At 39.7% G+C, this 15,036-nt stretch overlaps 1 protein-coding gene across 1 annotated transcript in view; it reads left to right on the top strand.

Annotated features, from left to right (window-relative positions):
• The window catches only part of pkdcca (protein kinase domain containing, cytoplasmic a), a 31,292-nt gene extending 18,839 nt beyond the window's left edge, over positions 1–12,453 (top strand). Inside the window, exons 4-7 of the mRNA XM_088934092.1 lie at positions 288–367; positions 1,638–1,745; positions 6,833–7,006; positions 10,433–12,453. Of these exons, the coding sequence (XP_088790218.1) occupies positions 288–367; positions 1,638–1,745; positions 6,833–7,006; positions 10,433–10,518 (448 nt within the window). The 3' untranslated portion in view covers positions 10,519–12,453. The remainder of the gene's footprint in view (positions 1–287; positions 368–1,637; positions 1,746–6,832; positions 7,007–10,432) is intronic.
• The last annotated feature ends 2,583 nt before the right edge of the window (positions 12,454–15,036 follow it).

Below are 15,036 nucleotides of genomic sequence, written 5' to 3'. Positions count from 1 at the left end.
AAGTATCCAAGATCCACAATGTTTAGTCTGATTGGAAATCAGTGTTTGGAAAATAATGTTGTATTTTACATTGTGAGCTTAAGTGTTTCATTCAGTTTGATCTTTCCTTTTTAACTTTAATCTGAAATCTCCTAAACACAACTAAAGGTTTAAAAAATCCTGTTTTTGATCATGAAAGAATTTCTTCCACCTGTTTGCTTACAATCTTCCTCTCAGAGCAACAGATGTAATCTCCACTCCTGTAGACAACAGCAATTAGCTGAAACTCCCTGCTCTGTGTGTTCCAGGTTCTTCTTCACATACCTTCTGCCTCACAGTGCTCCAGCAGCTCTGAGACCACTACTAGATAAAATTGTCAACTCTACAGGTGAGAGACTCCACAGCTCCGGAGTGTTGAGGTCTCTGTGGCCTTTTGAAACTGCTGGTTTATCTGTTTTACTGTCTACCTTCTGTGGACTTTTGTCTTCCTAACAACTATTGATGTATTGGTTTATTTCTGCTTTAATTTGTAAATCAAAAGGTATCTCAGATATCAGAAGCTCATTTTATATTGGAATTCAGTCAATGTCCATGGTCTCATCTTTTTCTTCTTTTGCAATCAGCAGATTGACAGCTTTCCTGACTAGGAGAACTAGATGTATTCTAGTTTTTAGCCAATAAACCCCAAAAGTCAAAATGTGGGTCAGTGATGTGCTGCACATGAGATACTCTGGTGGGATTCGCCACCTTCTCTTTCACTGATGTTAAAGCTTAGTAAAGAGGAGTCGTGGCTCCTAGAAGCTCAAGTTACTGCAGCCCCCTGCTATCTGTTTCATCTGCATGATTTGGACACACTCCACACCGCAAAACAGACCAGCATTTTTCAATTCTGTTTTTGCATTTTCCCTCTGGGCTAGTGTGCAGTATCTGTGTACTCATCAAGTAGATGGTATGTCAGACGGTATTTGAAATCTGGTCTTCTAGGGCACAACAGCCCATGAAGGCGCTGGGCCGTCGCGCCGTGGGGCAGGCTGGCTAAGATGCTATCTTGTTTTCTTCAGGGAAGTCACAGACAGGCTGCTTATTGTCTTAGGTTTCCTTTATGGAGTATCCTGTATTAGTGATGTGCATCCTCCACTGAACTGAGCCTTCTTAAATGGGAGTTAGAGCTGCCTTCGTTAAGGGGCAAAGCATGTACTCTCTGAATCACATTAGCCAAAGGCATTGATCTGCCAAAACCTTTCATGCTTGCAGTACGCATAAGAGCAACAAAATAACTGTAGTGCTCATATGATATTTTCTGTGGTTGCATACATGGTTTAATTAATGACAGATTAATTTTTATAGACTGGGACATATATACTGACAATTAACAAAACTTGGTAAAGAAACCCTCTTGTGTGGGATCCTATTTATACATTACAGCTTCTGCCAAGCTAAAAAATTGAGATATGCAAACCTATCACAGTAGTATTCTGGAAATGTTTGTTCTTGACCTCTGTGAATTTTCTTTGTGTCAAATCTTGCTCTCACTTATACTTCTTCAGTTGGAAGGTTCTCTCAGCCAGCTAGGACCTGAGGTCTCTTGAAATAATAGTGTGTTGTGCAGGACCTGAGGTCTCTTGAAATAATAGTGTGTTGTGCCTTTGTTTGTGTAGGAGAGTTGATTTGGGGGATTAATGAGACTCTGGCTCACCTGGAGAAGGTGCTGCACCTCTACAGGAACGGTCTTTACCTGCAGAACATGACACACACTCCCAGAGCGGGTAAGAACGCTAACTATTGTACTGCCACTGTTGCATCTCCATTTAATACAAATAAACCCACTGGGCAATTCTGCTATCTGACCTGAAGAATAAAAGACTTAATTATTTTTAACATCAAACTAATTTTTAATTAAACATGTTAATTAAGTTTCTCCTCAATGTTTCAAGTAAGTTACAATATAAGGAGACTATGTTCTGAACTAAATCCAAACGTCACCCCTTCTACCGCCTGGAAATTACAAATCCGTTGCTTAATTGCAGGTTTTTCTGGGATAGATAAAAGAGGCCTCTTGCACACACAAAAAAGGCTGCCATTAAGTGCTGGTTATGCAGTCTGTTAACGTAAAGTTGGAGGTTTGATGTGTTCCAGCCTTTAGTCAGTGTATTATTCATTCTCTGGAGAAAGTACTTGAATATGTGCTGACATGGAATTGCACAGCAGCTAACGTAACCTTTTGCTGAAAGATAGCATATATCAACAGCTCTTCAGCTTCTGTTAAACATGTCGTCATCCTGCCCTTACCTTCCTCTAGGGAAGAAATTCCTACTATAACGTTGGTGTCACTAATGCCAAACCTGTCCCGTATTCTTAAGCAATGGGGTGGTACCAGTTAAAGACTGTGAAGCAAAGGCTACGTTCTTGATTTCCATCCAAGGGATAAAGCACCCTGAGGCCTCTGTTTATTAAGAAACAAGTGTTTAACCTGCTTTTGTTCTTAAAAGAAACAGGCTTACTCTGGCAGGTGTTTCATAGCGTGCAAGGACTTTACTTCTTTCTTTTTGGTTTTCAAAATATGGTTTCTGGAAAAAAACTGCAATTAAAGTAGGATCAGCGAAAACCTATCCATAATCTTCTATTTGTTAAGTGGCCGTTGGTGTATAATACAAGATGTTGTCATGCCCTCTACTCTGAAATTAAGAGATCACGTCTTCAAGGTGTCAAATTAACTGCTTTGTCAGGAGGCTTCAATTTAGGTGGAAAGCTGACACTGGGTGTGCCACCTCCGACAGGAAGAGGTGCCTGGATTTACACCGAGTGGTACCCAAGGTCTGTGTTTCACAACAGAGAGTTCTGCCCACTCAATTTCCTGTGCCGCACAAGCCTTAGACAGGCTTAGAGTAAAGTCATGCAAAATAAAATCCTGCCCACAATACTGTGAAATACAGAAATATGAAACGGAATGATATAAAATAATGGAAATCGCGGCCTAATTGACCACAAACCAAACCATATGTAACTACAGGAAAATGTAGGTTAACTGCATTTACCATGGTACACTATGCCAGAGGTTGCTCACAGTTGGAGACTTGCCATGCATGTCTGAGAGTGTGCGAAGGTGAAGCTTTTGTCTTCCTGCATCAAAGCCTTCTGAAGGTGTGTTCTCCACGATAAAAAGCAGGTTCAATTAATGCTCATAAAGAACACAGAACAGAACAAAGAGAAAGACCAGATGACTGTGACAAGAGATTCATTTTCTAGAACACCTGACCAAGAAATGCTTGAGACAGACATGATTGTCAATTTACGTGGGCAACACTTTGTTTAAATCCAAAACCAGGATAACAGAAGGAGTTAAAGTTCCCTTTATACCAAAAAATACTATTAATTTTGTGTCGTTGTACAGCACAATCACATAATACATTCGACTCCCATCTGTATGTTTTCCTCTAAAAGACCTAATGTATGTACATAATGTATGTATAATAAGAGAATAAAAATATTGGGAAAAAATGTAGCTGGTTGTTTCCAAGTATGTATTTTTTCCAATGTTTGTGACTGTTTTGCACCAGGTGATACAGGAAAGGGTAAGATATAATTCACATAAGTTGAATAAGAAAACACATTAAAGGGGTTAAGACTTCAGTAATAACTTGGTCGAGTTCAAATAGGTCATAATCAGTGACATGTTAAAAAACAGAGTAATCTAAAGCTCTGAGCTGTCTCTGTCTTTCTCTCTCTGTAGTGCTCTCCTTGCTTCGGTGGCAGTGAAAAGCAGATGTAGACAGTTGATGATTGATGAGAGATTTTAGGGAGAGGTGATATGAATTTATTTTTTTAAGTGACTTGGCTTAAGTTAACTCTGTGCAGTCTCGTCCTGCGTGTTGCAAGAGCATTGAATATTGCACACTATTCAGTCCATTTAGAACCTAACCCAGTGTAATTTTGTTGATCTACCTAAGTGTGTACTGTTACCTACTAGAGCTATCAGACTAAAACTAGAGTTAAGACTTTCATATGTATATTTTAGGATCATGAAGTTTTCATTTGAAATTCTTCCCTCACAAAAATGTACTGAAATCACAAGAAAAGTAACGTACAGAGTAGAATGGTAAAACGTAGTAGGAAATATAGGAAAAGATGAAAGACCAAAGTAAATTTAGAGTATAAGACTTGTAAAACTGTGGGGAAATGTGCCAGTTCACTTTTCAAATGTTTTTTTTTCAATGAAGTTCTTCAAATAATTGTTAAGACTAAAACTGTTGATACAACAATATTTCCTTTTACTGTAGCTAGCTTTAGTATCAGGCTTTATAGCGAAGGGTCATGCTCTGTAAACTCCCAGTCCAGTGAGGAGAAGTAATAAATTTGGCTCCTTGCTGCCAAACAATATCTCTGTTTTTACTTATGTTTAACTTGTTAGCCCGCAGTCTTAAATAGGTTTGTAAACTGACCCACAAAATCAGCTGGTTGGTGTACAAATACAGCCTGGCATCCAAATATGTTTGCTGGAACTAATGGGCACTGTGCACTGAGCACTGATTCACAGTAAATTGACTAGGTGTTTATAGTGAAAGGGATTTTAAAGTGGACTTTTTATTGAGTCATCATGACAGTCTCGTGAACCAGCTCAACCATCTTAAAACAAGATTTAATGGCAAGTTTAACCACCTTTTCAGTCAGCACAGAGCTGCCTGATTAATGTCTACTGCAGTGCATTGTGATGTATGGCTCAGGGCAGTGCAGTGGTGAGTGGTGAGAGAAAGTTACAGTGCAGTCAGGCAAGGGAGTGACTCAGTCTTAAAAAGCGATGCGTGACATTCAGTTTTCTTAACTGCCTCAGTCTTTTCACATTCAAAAAGAAGACCTTTTTTTTAAAAAAGGCAGACGGTACACTTAATATGATCAAGCATGTGCCACGTTCTATAAGTTGCTACTTTGGGATTGAACAAAGCATCACTGAAAAAGAATGAATATTCCCCAGTGTCTGACACCCAGTTCTACTGGATCACTCTTGTTTCATAGACAATGAAAATAGTCCAGCTCGTCAAACAGACATTTTGACAAATTGTTTTCCCAAAATGCTGGAGAGGGCTCTTTGTTCTCTGCTTTTAGGCCCTTTTTCAGTACTGCTGAGATCTTTCTGAGCTTTAGATGTCTGGGTGCTGTCAGCGGGTGCTGGCACACAAACACTCCCACAGGTGTGCTGTTTAACTGCCTTCATTTTCTCCCATTTTATGCGGCGCCCTGTTGAGTGAAGTCTGTCAGCACTCTGAAATTACGAGATGTTAGTCCTCCTACAGCACAATCCAGCCTACAGAGCTGTCTTTGTGTTAGAGTACTGGGACACTTGTGGTGTGCACTGAGGACAGTTGATCTCAGCTTGAGCCATTGTGCTGAGGAAGAACTAGCAGGGGATAGGAGAGATAAAACCTCTGGCAGACAGACACTCTTGTATCCCAATCAAACACACGCAGAAAGCAGAGATGGGGGAGACTTCACTATGGTGAAGACTAAATCTCCACTGCAGCATTAATCACCATAATCATGAGCATTTGTATTAAAAAAATATTTTAAATTAACAAGAAAATTATGTGGACAGGGGCTGTGGTTCACATAACGCATGTTTCTCATTGTTACGTCAACCCAAGTAGGAACACATGACAATTGTCATACACGCGAACATACCCATTCACTTACACCCATCCCTGCACAGAGTACAGCAAGCTGACATGGCACGGGAGGAAATACTTCAGTTTAACACCATTTATTAAAGTAGACTTGCTTGATACTGCTGTGTTTCTGGGTTTTACTGTGAAATGATGTGGAGCTCTTTTCTATATCCTTTTCTATCTCGGATGTAGTTAAGTGTACTAAATAGTCACATGTATTTTCAAAAATATTTACTGATTCGGGCTTTGTAGCATTCCTGAGCCAAGGTTTTTAAATAAAATTATTGACCTAAGACGTGAAGGATGGTGTTCTGAAATGAACGTCCAGGGCACATTAGTGTGACTGTTTTTTCTTCAGGAAAAGGCTACTGGAAAGTGAATAATTCCTTTTCATAGATTCCATGCTTTTATCTCCTATGCATGTGTGGCTCTAGTTTAATCTAGCTGCCTTGGCCTGCAGTTGCCTAGATACAGCTTACAGCCTGTGCTAAACAGCATAGCAGAAAGGAGCTAGTCATCACAGCCTCCCCTTTGCAAAGGCATTGGTACACTACATGTAAAAGCCATACAGACAAACAATGGATGATAGACGGGCCTATTTGCAAGACTTGTTTTGCTGAAACACATAACCCAATACACACAACAAAAGAACAATAAATTAGCAACCAGACTGCAATATCCTCTTTTTAATCTGTTGGGTGCCTAACTGGACCTCTGTTTGTCGGCTCTGCTAGTTAATCAGTATCCTGTAAAATACAATCACTCCTGCTTTTTTAAGATTTCAGCTCAAGGATGTCTTCTGTCCACTGAATCCTTTAAAAACCCAGAGGGCATCTGTGAAAACACAACTGTGCGGCTCCTCTGAAGTTATGTTAATAGAACTCTCGCGCAGGCAGGGTAAAAATGTTTTATGCATGAATCAATGAGGATATACATCACAGACTACGAGGCAAACTGCATTTTCCTTATGAGAATGCTAGTTTTGTGCAGTGTAAATGTACTCAAAAACAGAAATTGTCATATTTTTTTAGAACATTTTTCTAAGGGATTTTTTTATGAACCATTATCTATCAAAACGATGGTATCCATGCAGTTTATTATTTCCTGTCCTCTGTTGTCAATCTTATTTCAGAATAGAGAAACATTACAAAATCACCACCATTTAAAAAAAAATTGCTTATTTTCCACTTCCACAGAGTACAAGCGTGTGATTGATGCTACCATTGCTGGGGACAACTACCGCTGTTGGCCATCCTATCAACATGAAGGCTGCCTGCTATCAGTCTTCAGTGTCCGCGAGGCCATTGGCGTGTGTGAAAGCCACGCCCAGTGCCGAGCCTTTGTGATGACCAATCAGACCACATGGACAGGTGATCCCCACCTCCTCCCCTCTCCTACACAGTCTCTCAGTGTAACATGCCTTTCATTCTCATTGGCTATGTGTGCTTCTGATTGAGTAGGCAGTAACTGTATAGTACCTATAGCATTTATGCATGGGTGTGAAAGGTTATCAGGTTCTCGTACTTAACATTTGTGTTAAGGAGACAGTTTCGCTCTACTTAAATTGATTATTTTTGTTGGTGGCTGAAGATAACAGCTTAATATATAATTCTATTGTGTTTCTGTATGTATTACTATGTGAGTGGATTCTTCATTTTCTTATTGTGTGAAACTTCTTTTATTCAGCTTGTAATCTCCCTCTATATTTCTATTTTGTGCTTTCCTAATTCAGTATCACAGATTGTTAGTCGAATCAGCACTGTTCCAGCCAGCTGTACTGCAAACTAAGGAAGCCCTTGCCAGCACTGCCTTGCTGAATCACAGTGATGTGTGTGCTACAATCTTTCATGTGCTTCCAAGGGGAATAAGGAATCCTGGTCGCATGTATCTAATGACACAACTGAAAATGTGAAATTGTGTTACATTGATCTTCAGTGTTGTGCATGTTGCTGTTAAGCAGTCCTGTACCTGACTTGCCCCTCATACTGTACATCCACTCTCTGAAGTTCAGATATTTTAATAGAATTTGGTTTGAATTGCACTTGAAAGGCATCTGCATTTTGCTTTGACACGGCTAATCACTACAGTGTGTAATGTCAAAGGCATTCTTTTATGCAAAAAACAGAAAAGTACAGGAATGAAAAGTAGTGCATATTTACTAATAGTAAGCAAAGAAGTAAAACTGAAAGCAGACTAGTCTTTTGAAAGACTAGTCTTTCAACAGTCAACAAAACATCTTCAATTATTTTGTTATAGTAAAAAAAAGTATTCAGATCTTACATCTTGATTTTTTTGCATTGCACATTTAGTACTTGAGTATTGCTTGTCCTGCTCAAGGCAGAATATCGGTACGGCAAATACAATACCAAAAAAAGTTAGGAGACCCCCTTGGTTGGTCCATATTCTTATATTATATATATTATGGATCTTAAACATAATTAGATCTTAATGAAAGTCTTAATAAAAGATGAAGATAATCTCAATAAACCTATAATACAAAAACATAAGATAGATTTGAATTATTAACAAGCTCAGTCAAATATAAATTTCCCTGTGAATAAGTCTGTGATCCTTTAGATTCAGTAACTGATGACACTTTCTTGAGCAGCAATAACTTTAACCTTTTACTGAAATGGTCATCTTTTAGTGATTTTTGGGGGGATTTTGGTTTACAGAATCAGTGACATTTGAGGGTTTTCTTGCATGAACACCTACTTTAGGTATGCCCATAATATTTCAAAGGGGTTTAACTCTAGACTTTGATTTGACCAATCCAAAATGTAACTTTTCTTCTTTTTCAGCAATTATGCTACACAGTGGCTTTGCTTATATGTTTAGGATCATTGTCCTTCTGCATGACCTACTTTTAACTCAAGTTAAGTGAGCGAATGGATGGCTTGATATGCTCCTCCTGAATCTGCTAATGCCGGATTCATGGCTCTGTCCACGGTGGCAAGCAGTTGGGGTGCTGAGGCAGCAATGCAGCCCTGATCCATGTCTGTCAGTTGGGATGAGGTTCAAACAGGGCAGTGTTTGGTGTTCACCGCATACAGCTTTTCTCATTGGGGTCAAAATGTTCCAACCTACTGTATGTCTCTTGTATCCAGACAACATTCTTCCAGTGGTCTTGTGGATTGTCCAGGTGCTCTTTGGAAAACGTGAGATGGGCAGCAATGTTCTTTCTAGAGAGCAATGTTTTTTTTTCTGGCTATCCTCCCGTAAAATCTATTCCCGTTCAGTCTGCTCCTGATGCCTGAGGCATGAACACTAACTTTTGCCACAGTAAGGGAGGCCAGCAAATCCTTAGATGTTAATCTGGGGTTCTGTGTGACTTCCTGGATGATGGAGGAGATCTTGCCAGGAAGGCTGCCCCTGGGTAGGATCACCATGGCCTTGAATATTTTCCATTGGAAGATCCGTCTGTCTGACAATGGATGGAGTAATGGATGAATATTCATTTATTTCTGCTTCATACACCATTGTGTCTCAGAGGACATTGCATTGATAAATATAAACCCTTTTGGCTATTTAAGACAAGACTGTTTTCAATTAAATAACGGACTCCTGGTAAGAAGTTGTAATTCCCATAATTACGGTGGGGGTTCACAAACATTTTCTCCGTGCTGCATGTGAGGGTTGGAGGCCACTGCAGGTTTGTGGTGAAAGAGTTGCCCATCACCGTCTCAGACATGTCTGAATGATGTAAGTGCGAGAGGAGAAGTGGGCAGAGTACTTTGCCCGGTGTTTTTGTTGCTGTGAGTGTGCTGTTGGAGTGTAGTGTTTCACTGGGTGCTGTTCTCAGGCTGTGCTGGGAGACACCCAGCGACAGTAATGACCCCGCTGTGAAAGACAACTCCCTAATTAAACAGGCTTTGTGTCGATGGATGGCTGCAGTAATAGCAGCCTCGCCACCCTCCGTCTTTCATCAGGCCTCTCATTCTCCCACAACCTCCCTAGTTCATGTTCAGCTGCACAAGGAAGCCTGGCTCAGCCACTTAATTAAACCACACAGCTGAAAGGGAGACGTCAGCACCGCAATCGCTAATCTTTATTGAAACAGGCTCTACTGGACCCAGAGCACTTTCACGTGCCTGGTTACTTTTTCCACTCCTTTTTCTCCCCCTCTCACTCTTTCTCTGTCTACCTCTTTAACTTTCTCTGACCAGCTCAAGTCTGTCGGAGCTGAAGGAATGGTTTTAAGGGAGAAGGGAAAAAAGTCTTTGTATATTGTGAGCCATTTGCACCTTGCTGTTTGCAAAGTACATAATTATGCTAAATTAACATACCGTTTTTACAAGTGCCCGTGACTCCATTCCTTCGTTTTGTATAGTAAATGATTTCTTCAGCTTTCTCTGAGTGTCTGGCGGTGTGGTATATACATATTGCATTACATGACATGGGATATTGCTGTTGCAGGTAAAATTACCTTACTGGAATAACATTCTGTGCAGCAGGAGCAACGTCACAATGTTGTATCGCTGTGCTGACTTCTGTCACTACTGCAACACTACAATATGAAGAACTTCCTCACAGAAACAGTTTCAATGTTTAGCCGCCATTGTTATGTCTCTTTTAATGAAATGAAAAGTGCTTCTAGTGTTTCTCTGGCTTTGCATACGCTAGAATTATGTCAGCATCTAGGCACACATACACAGACACCCATACATCTGGAGCTCAAAAACATGTTTAATTGATAGCAGTATTTCAGTCCAGCCATAGCTTTGTTGCACATGTGTATCTTTTTAGCTGCCTTGAGAAATGGGATTGTGACTCTCCCTCCCCCTCCTCATCCCCAGGTCACCAGCTTGTGTCCTTCAAGACGGGCTCTGCCAGCCTGGTGGCAGCCCCAGGGAAGGTGACTTTCCTGAAAGCGACTAGTTGACAAGGGTTCAGCGTGACTTGGATCAAACACAGCAGCCTGGAGCGGCCCTGGGAGTTCCTGGGCGCTGGAGACAGAGACAGAGCAGAGCAGGAGCAGAGACGGAGGCATGAAGTGAGAGAGGGCGGGGGAAAAGGTGGCACCCCCTTGCACTATTTTTCGAAGAAACTTGTCTCTGAAGTGTCAGACTTACTCAGCAGAGAGACTGAACCAGGAGACCATGTGCAATACTGCCGCTTGGAAAATGTGATAATTATTCTGATTAGTATCATTCGTATTGTTATTGCTCTTGTAGTGTAATTCATTTGTATAAATACTATTTTTCATGTTTACTGTCAAAGAGTTAGACAGCTCCCATTCCTTAGAAACCTTTGCAGAGGTGCAAAGTGCAGAAAGTGCATGTATTGGGATGGCGTTGACATTTATAAATCTTTCCTAGCAAGGGGAGCTGTAAGCATTTAAATGCTACATCTGATACATGTGGCAATCTCCTGTTTCGGGTTGCTCTTTATGCAGGTACTGTTTAGTGCCAGGGCTTGATTCTTTGTGTTTTGTGCTCTTCAATTTGTGCTCTACAGTAGACCCATCTGTATCTTTGCCCAATATTTGTTGTTGGTTCTATCATTTGCCCCCTTGAGTACTTCTTATATTGAAATTTGAGTGTTTGATGTTTAGGAGGTTTTCAGGAAATTGGTTTGTTAATCCATGTTCTTGTGCTGTGAACCTTCTTACTGTTATTTTTTTCATGTTTTACAATGTGTTCACCTCATTATTCAATAGTGAGATTGTGTTTTGTCATCTTTGAAAATTTTAAACGAAATACTGTATATCCAAGCCATTTTTAGAGGCTTACATCAGTGCTGGCAACCTTACCAGATGAAAATGGACATGCGCAGTCGATGAAGTAAATCTCACTGGCTTTACAATACTGGAAAAAAATCAGACAGATGTGGCTCATGACACAGGAGCACTGCCCATAGCCGACACAGATAAGTCACTTGTCTTTAATAATGTCTTTTTGTGCTCTTTGAATTTTTTTTTCCTAGCAATACAAATTTCATTCTCAGCTGTATTTGCTTTGGGAAATGTTTTGGAAGTCTAAAGAATCAATTGTTCTAAAAAAGATTATCTTTCTTTCCAAAGTTATAGGACATATTTCTATATGCTGTATATATAGAACAGGTTTTAGAGAAACACATTCATAATCTTTTATTTTTTATTGAATATGGATTTAGTGTTTATGTTGTATATTGTACTACCTGGGGAATCATGCTTTTAAGTTTTTTTGTTTTTGTATCTCCTTCTTGACCAAATTTCATATTTATGCATTACAGTGTAAAAATATCACTAAGATCTATAATTTAAAACAGACAATGCTTCTTCAGAGCATTGGCAGCAAAGCCCGAAGCAGTAGTTTCACAGACCCCACCTAGCCCTGATCTTGGCTACATAAATATTTTAGATGAGAGTGTCCAGACTGGTGCTGATTAGAGTCTATGAAACCAGTCTTAAAAATGTTATTTAAGAACATCAGAGTGAATGTGTTAACGGTGAATATAAAACATCAGGTTATTTGGCATATTGTCAGCCATTTCTGAAATATATTTTCCAGGGCAGGGTTCCCTTTTTATAGTGTTCTCTGAGGTAAAACTGAGAGGTGACATGAGGATGAATCAAGGATTTAAGTTTCCAAAGGAAATGAGAAATGTATATTTGACTAGGCAACAGATCTTGCCATGAAGATTTGCTTTCAGTGAAAGCAAAGAGCAAAAAAATACAACAAAATATTAATTTGCCATCTGTTTTGTTTTGTTGTGGCTTGTATTGATATTTGTTATATATAATGATAACATTAATTATGATGAGATATATTGTTTATTTTTGTATGGAAAAATAAAAATACACGTGCTGTGTGTTTGACAGCTAAAAGCTGTAAAAGGTGTGCCTGTCTGTGTCTTAACTTTCAGTTTCAAAGGTTTAAAGTGGATATAAATGTCACTCTTAGTGGCTTAAATAGTCTTTCATGCCAGTGTCAAAACCCCTGAAATTTGTAGCCACAGAAATGGCTACACATTTTGTACAAGGTTTCTAAAAACTAAACCAAATTTTCAGACAGCTTTTAATGAGAAAGATTACACATCCAATTGAATGAATTTCTTTTTTATATAGCTCTTTGCTAAACATTTTAGGCACTCCACTTATTAATGTGAAAATTACCTAACAGATCCAGCTTCCCTTCCAGCTAGCATATTCACAAGAGGCTTGTTTGCATTGAGAAACCTGAATATGGGGAAAAACGCATTTTAACTCCAGTTATTACCTGTACATATCTTTTAACATTTCATTTCTTGTTTAAATTACAACTCGTATTAATAGTAGTAGTAGTAGACAGAGTTGTGGTAATAGCCACTGTAGTAGCAAGAAATATTATGTAAGGCAAAAAGAACTGTGTCTGATTCTAACCCATGCATCCTGTGTTTGAACACTATCTGATGGGAGGTAGACTGGGGCCCCCAGCAAGCCCAACTACCAGGATTAACTATGCTCTTGGCTTTCCCCAGTCAGAGCTCTTTGTCACGGTGGCTTTGGGGATAGAGAGAGACCAAACTGAGCTGAGCTTTTGGAAAGCTGAAAACACAGACATTTGGCCAAAGCTAACAGTTCCTGGGCTGTAGTACATCATTAGAGTTCTCAAAGGTTTATTGTGATAGAGGAGACATGCGCGGCGTGAGCCAGTGATTTGTTTTCTAAACATGGAGACTGGAATTCCTGCAGAGTTCCCAATACAATCTGTGTGATAGTGGCTGTCAGTAGACCATTTCAACGTACATGTAGTCTGTGTACCTCAATAAATGCATTAAGCTCTGTAATTTATTGCTCCTCTTGTATTAGGTGTTTAAATTTCGCGTGACAGTGTTTTGGGGTATGGCTTAAAGAGAAAAGCCAAGACTTCAGCAGACACTTCAGGGCTTCCAAAAAACTGTAACACATGGGTAATTCGAGATGTGTATTTTTAATTTGCACTCCTTATGGGATATTTCCATCAGAGTGTGAGTGTGTGTGCTTTTAAATTAAACAAAATGTTATAATTGTGAAACCATTCCAGATTTCAAGCCTTGGGCTTGGAGTGCTGGCACTGCTGTCAGTCCATCTGGCATCACCTTGGTCGACTGCCCAAAACAGCTGTAAGAGGCGGAAGGCAGGCCGAACCAGACACCCCACAGCTCCCTCCAGAGCACATTAACTGTTACTCAGAAGAGCCAAGCCTGTAAATGCTAGCAATCTTTTATTCACCTCAATTTGCCACCCAAGGGGATATGTATCTCTTAACCGCACATCACATCACTGACAGTCAGAGCCTTGTCCAGTTTTTCTCTATTTTGATATGTCACTGTTTGAAACCCCTTTTTGTACGTTCTTTCATCCTTCACAATCCTACCTTTTCTCTGGTTCCTAAGAACATAGTAATGGAATGATTAACATGACTTTGCATGCCTGTATGTTTTGAATTATTTTATTTCAGTCTTCAATTATTTAAATCCTGTTTCCCAGGAGAAGTGCAGGTGAAGGTGAAGGGACTGTCCTGTTGCGTGGCAGAGACCATTGACTAATGTTATTCTGAAAGGAAAAGGAAAGCGTGTGGTTTCAGATTTCTCAGAAAATCTCTCAAAGCTTCAGGAAGTCTTGATTGATGCCGACTATGAGTGCCACTGATTGCTGTGGCTATCAAGACATTCAAGCTAAACAATACAGCGTTCAACCTGCAATTAAATTATGCACAATGAGCAAAGTCAGAGTTTTGTCCAAAGATCTAAAGCAAAGGATTATTGACTTCAATAGCTCCAGTGTTGGCTAAACAAATCCTTATGAGTGTCTTTCTTTTTTCTTTAGGAACTCCACTTTCTTCCCTCATTTCAAAGACAAACTTGCTACATTAATTGCTGTTTCTGAATTGTGTGTGCCCTGTGATAGACTGGTGTCCTGTCCAGTGTGCAGTCCTGTCTTGAACTCTGTGCATCCTTGACAGACTACAGGTTGCAGAGACTCTTACCAGAAGCAAAAAAAAAAAACTTTCTGATAATGGATGATAAATGGATGAACACAGAAGCAAAACACTCACCACATTATCATAGGGAAAGCCAGTTTGAAGATCTAACACGATATGATCATCCTCAATAACTGTAGTGACAGCCATAGAACTCAGAGACAACATTTGGTGACTTGTGTCATTGTGTTGTTACCCTTGTGAACTTGTAAAAGGTTCAGTGACCCAGTGACTGAATGAGTTTTTGGTTTTTCATGTGAATCTCCTAACACCTGTGGTAAGAACTGAAGAAAGCAGGCTGTGGAATCTGGAGGAGCTGGAGAGGTGGTCAGACATCCCCACTGAGAAATGTAAAAAGTGAATAAAAAAGGCTGTAAGGCATGCCTTCTTATGGCTATCAAGTTTCACAAAATATTTATTGCTGGGGATTCGGAACATCATGAATGTAAAAAACTATCTTTGCTCGATTTATAAAA

This window comes from Atractosteus spatula, chromosome 15 (genome assembly GCF_055471065.1).
Source record: "Atractosteus spatula isolate fAtrSpa1 chromosome 15, fAtrSpa1.hap1, whole genome shotgun sequence".
Classification (NCBI taxonomy): domain Eukaryota; kingdom Metazoa; phylum Chordata; class Actinopteri; order Semionotiformes; family Lepisosteidae; genus Atractosteus; species Atractosteus spatula.
The sequence above is the reverse complement of the archived record's forward strand: the minus strand, read 5'-3'. Positions and strand labels throughout refer to the sequence as shown.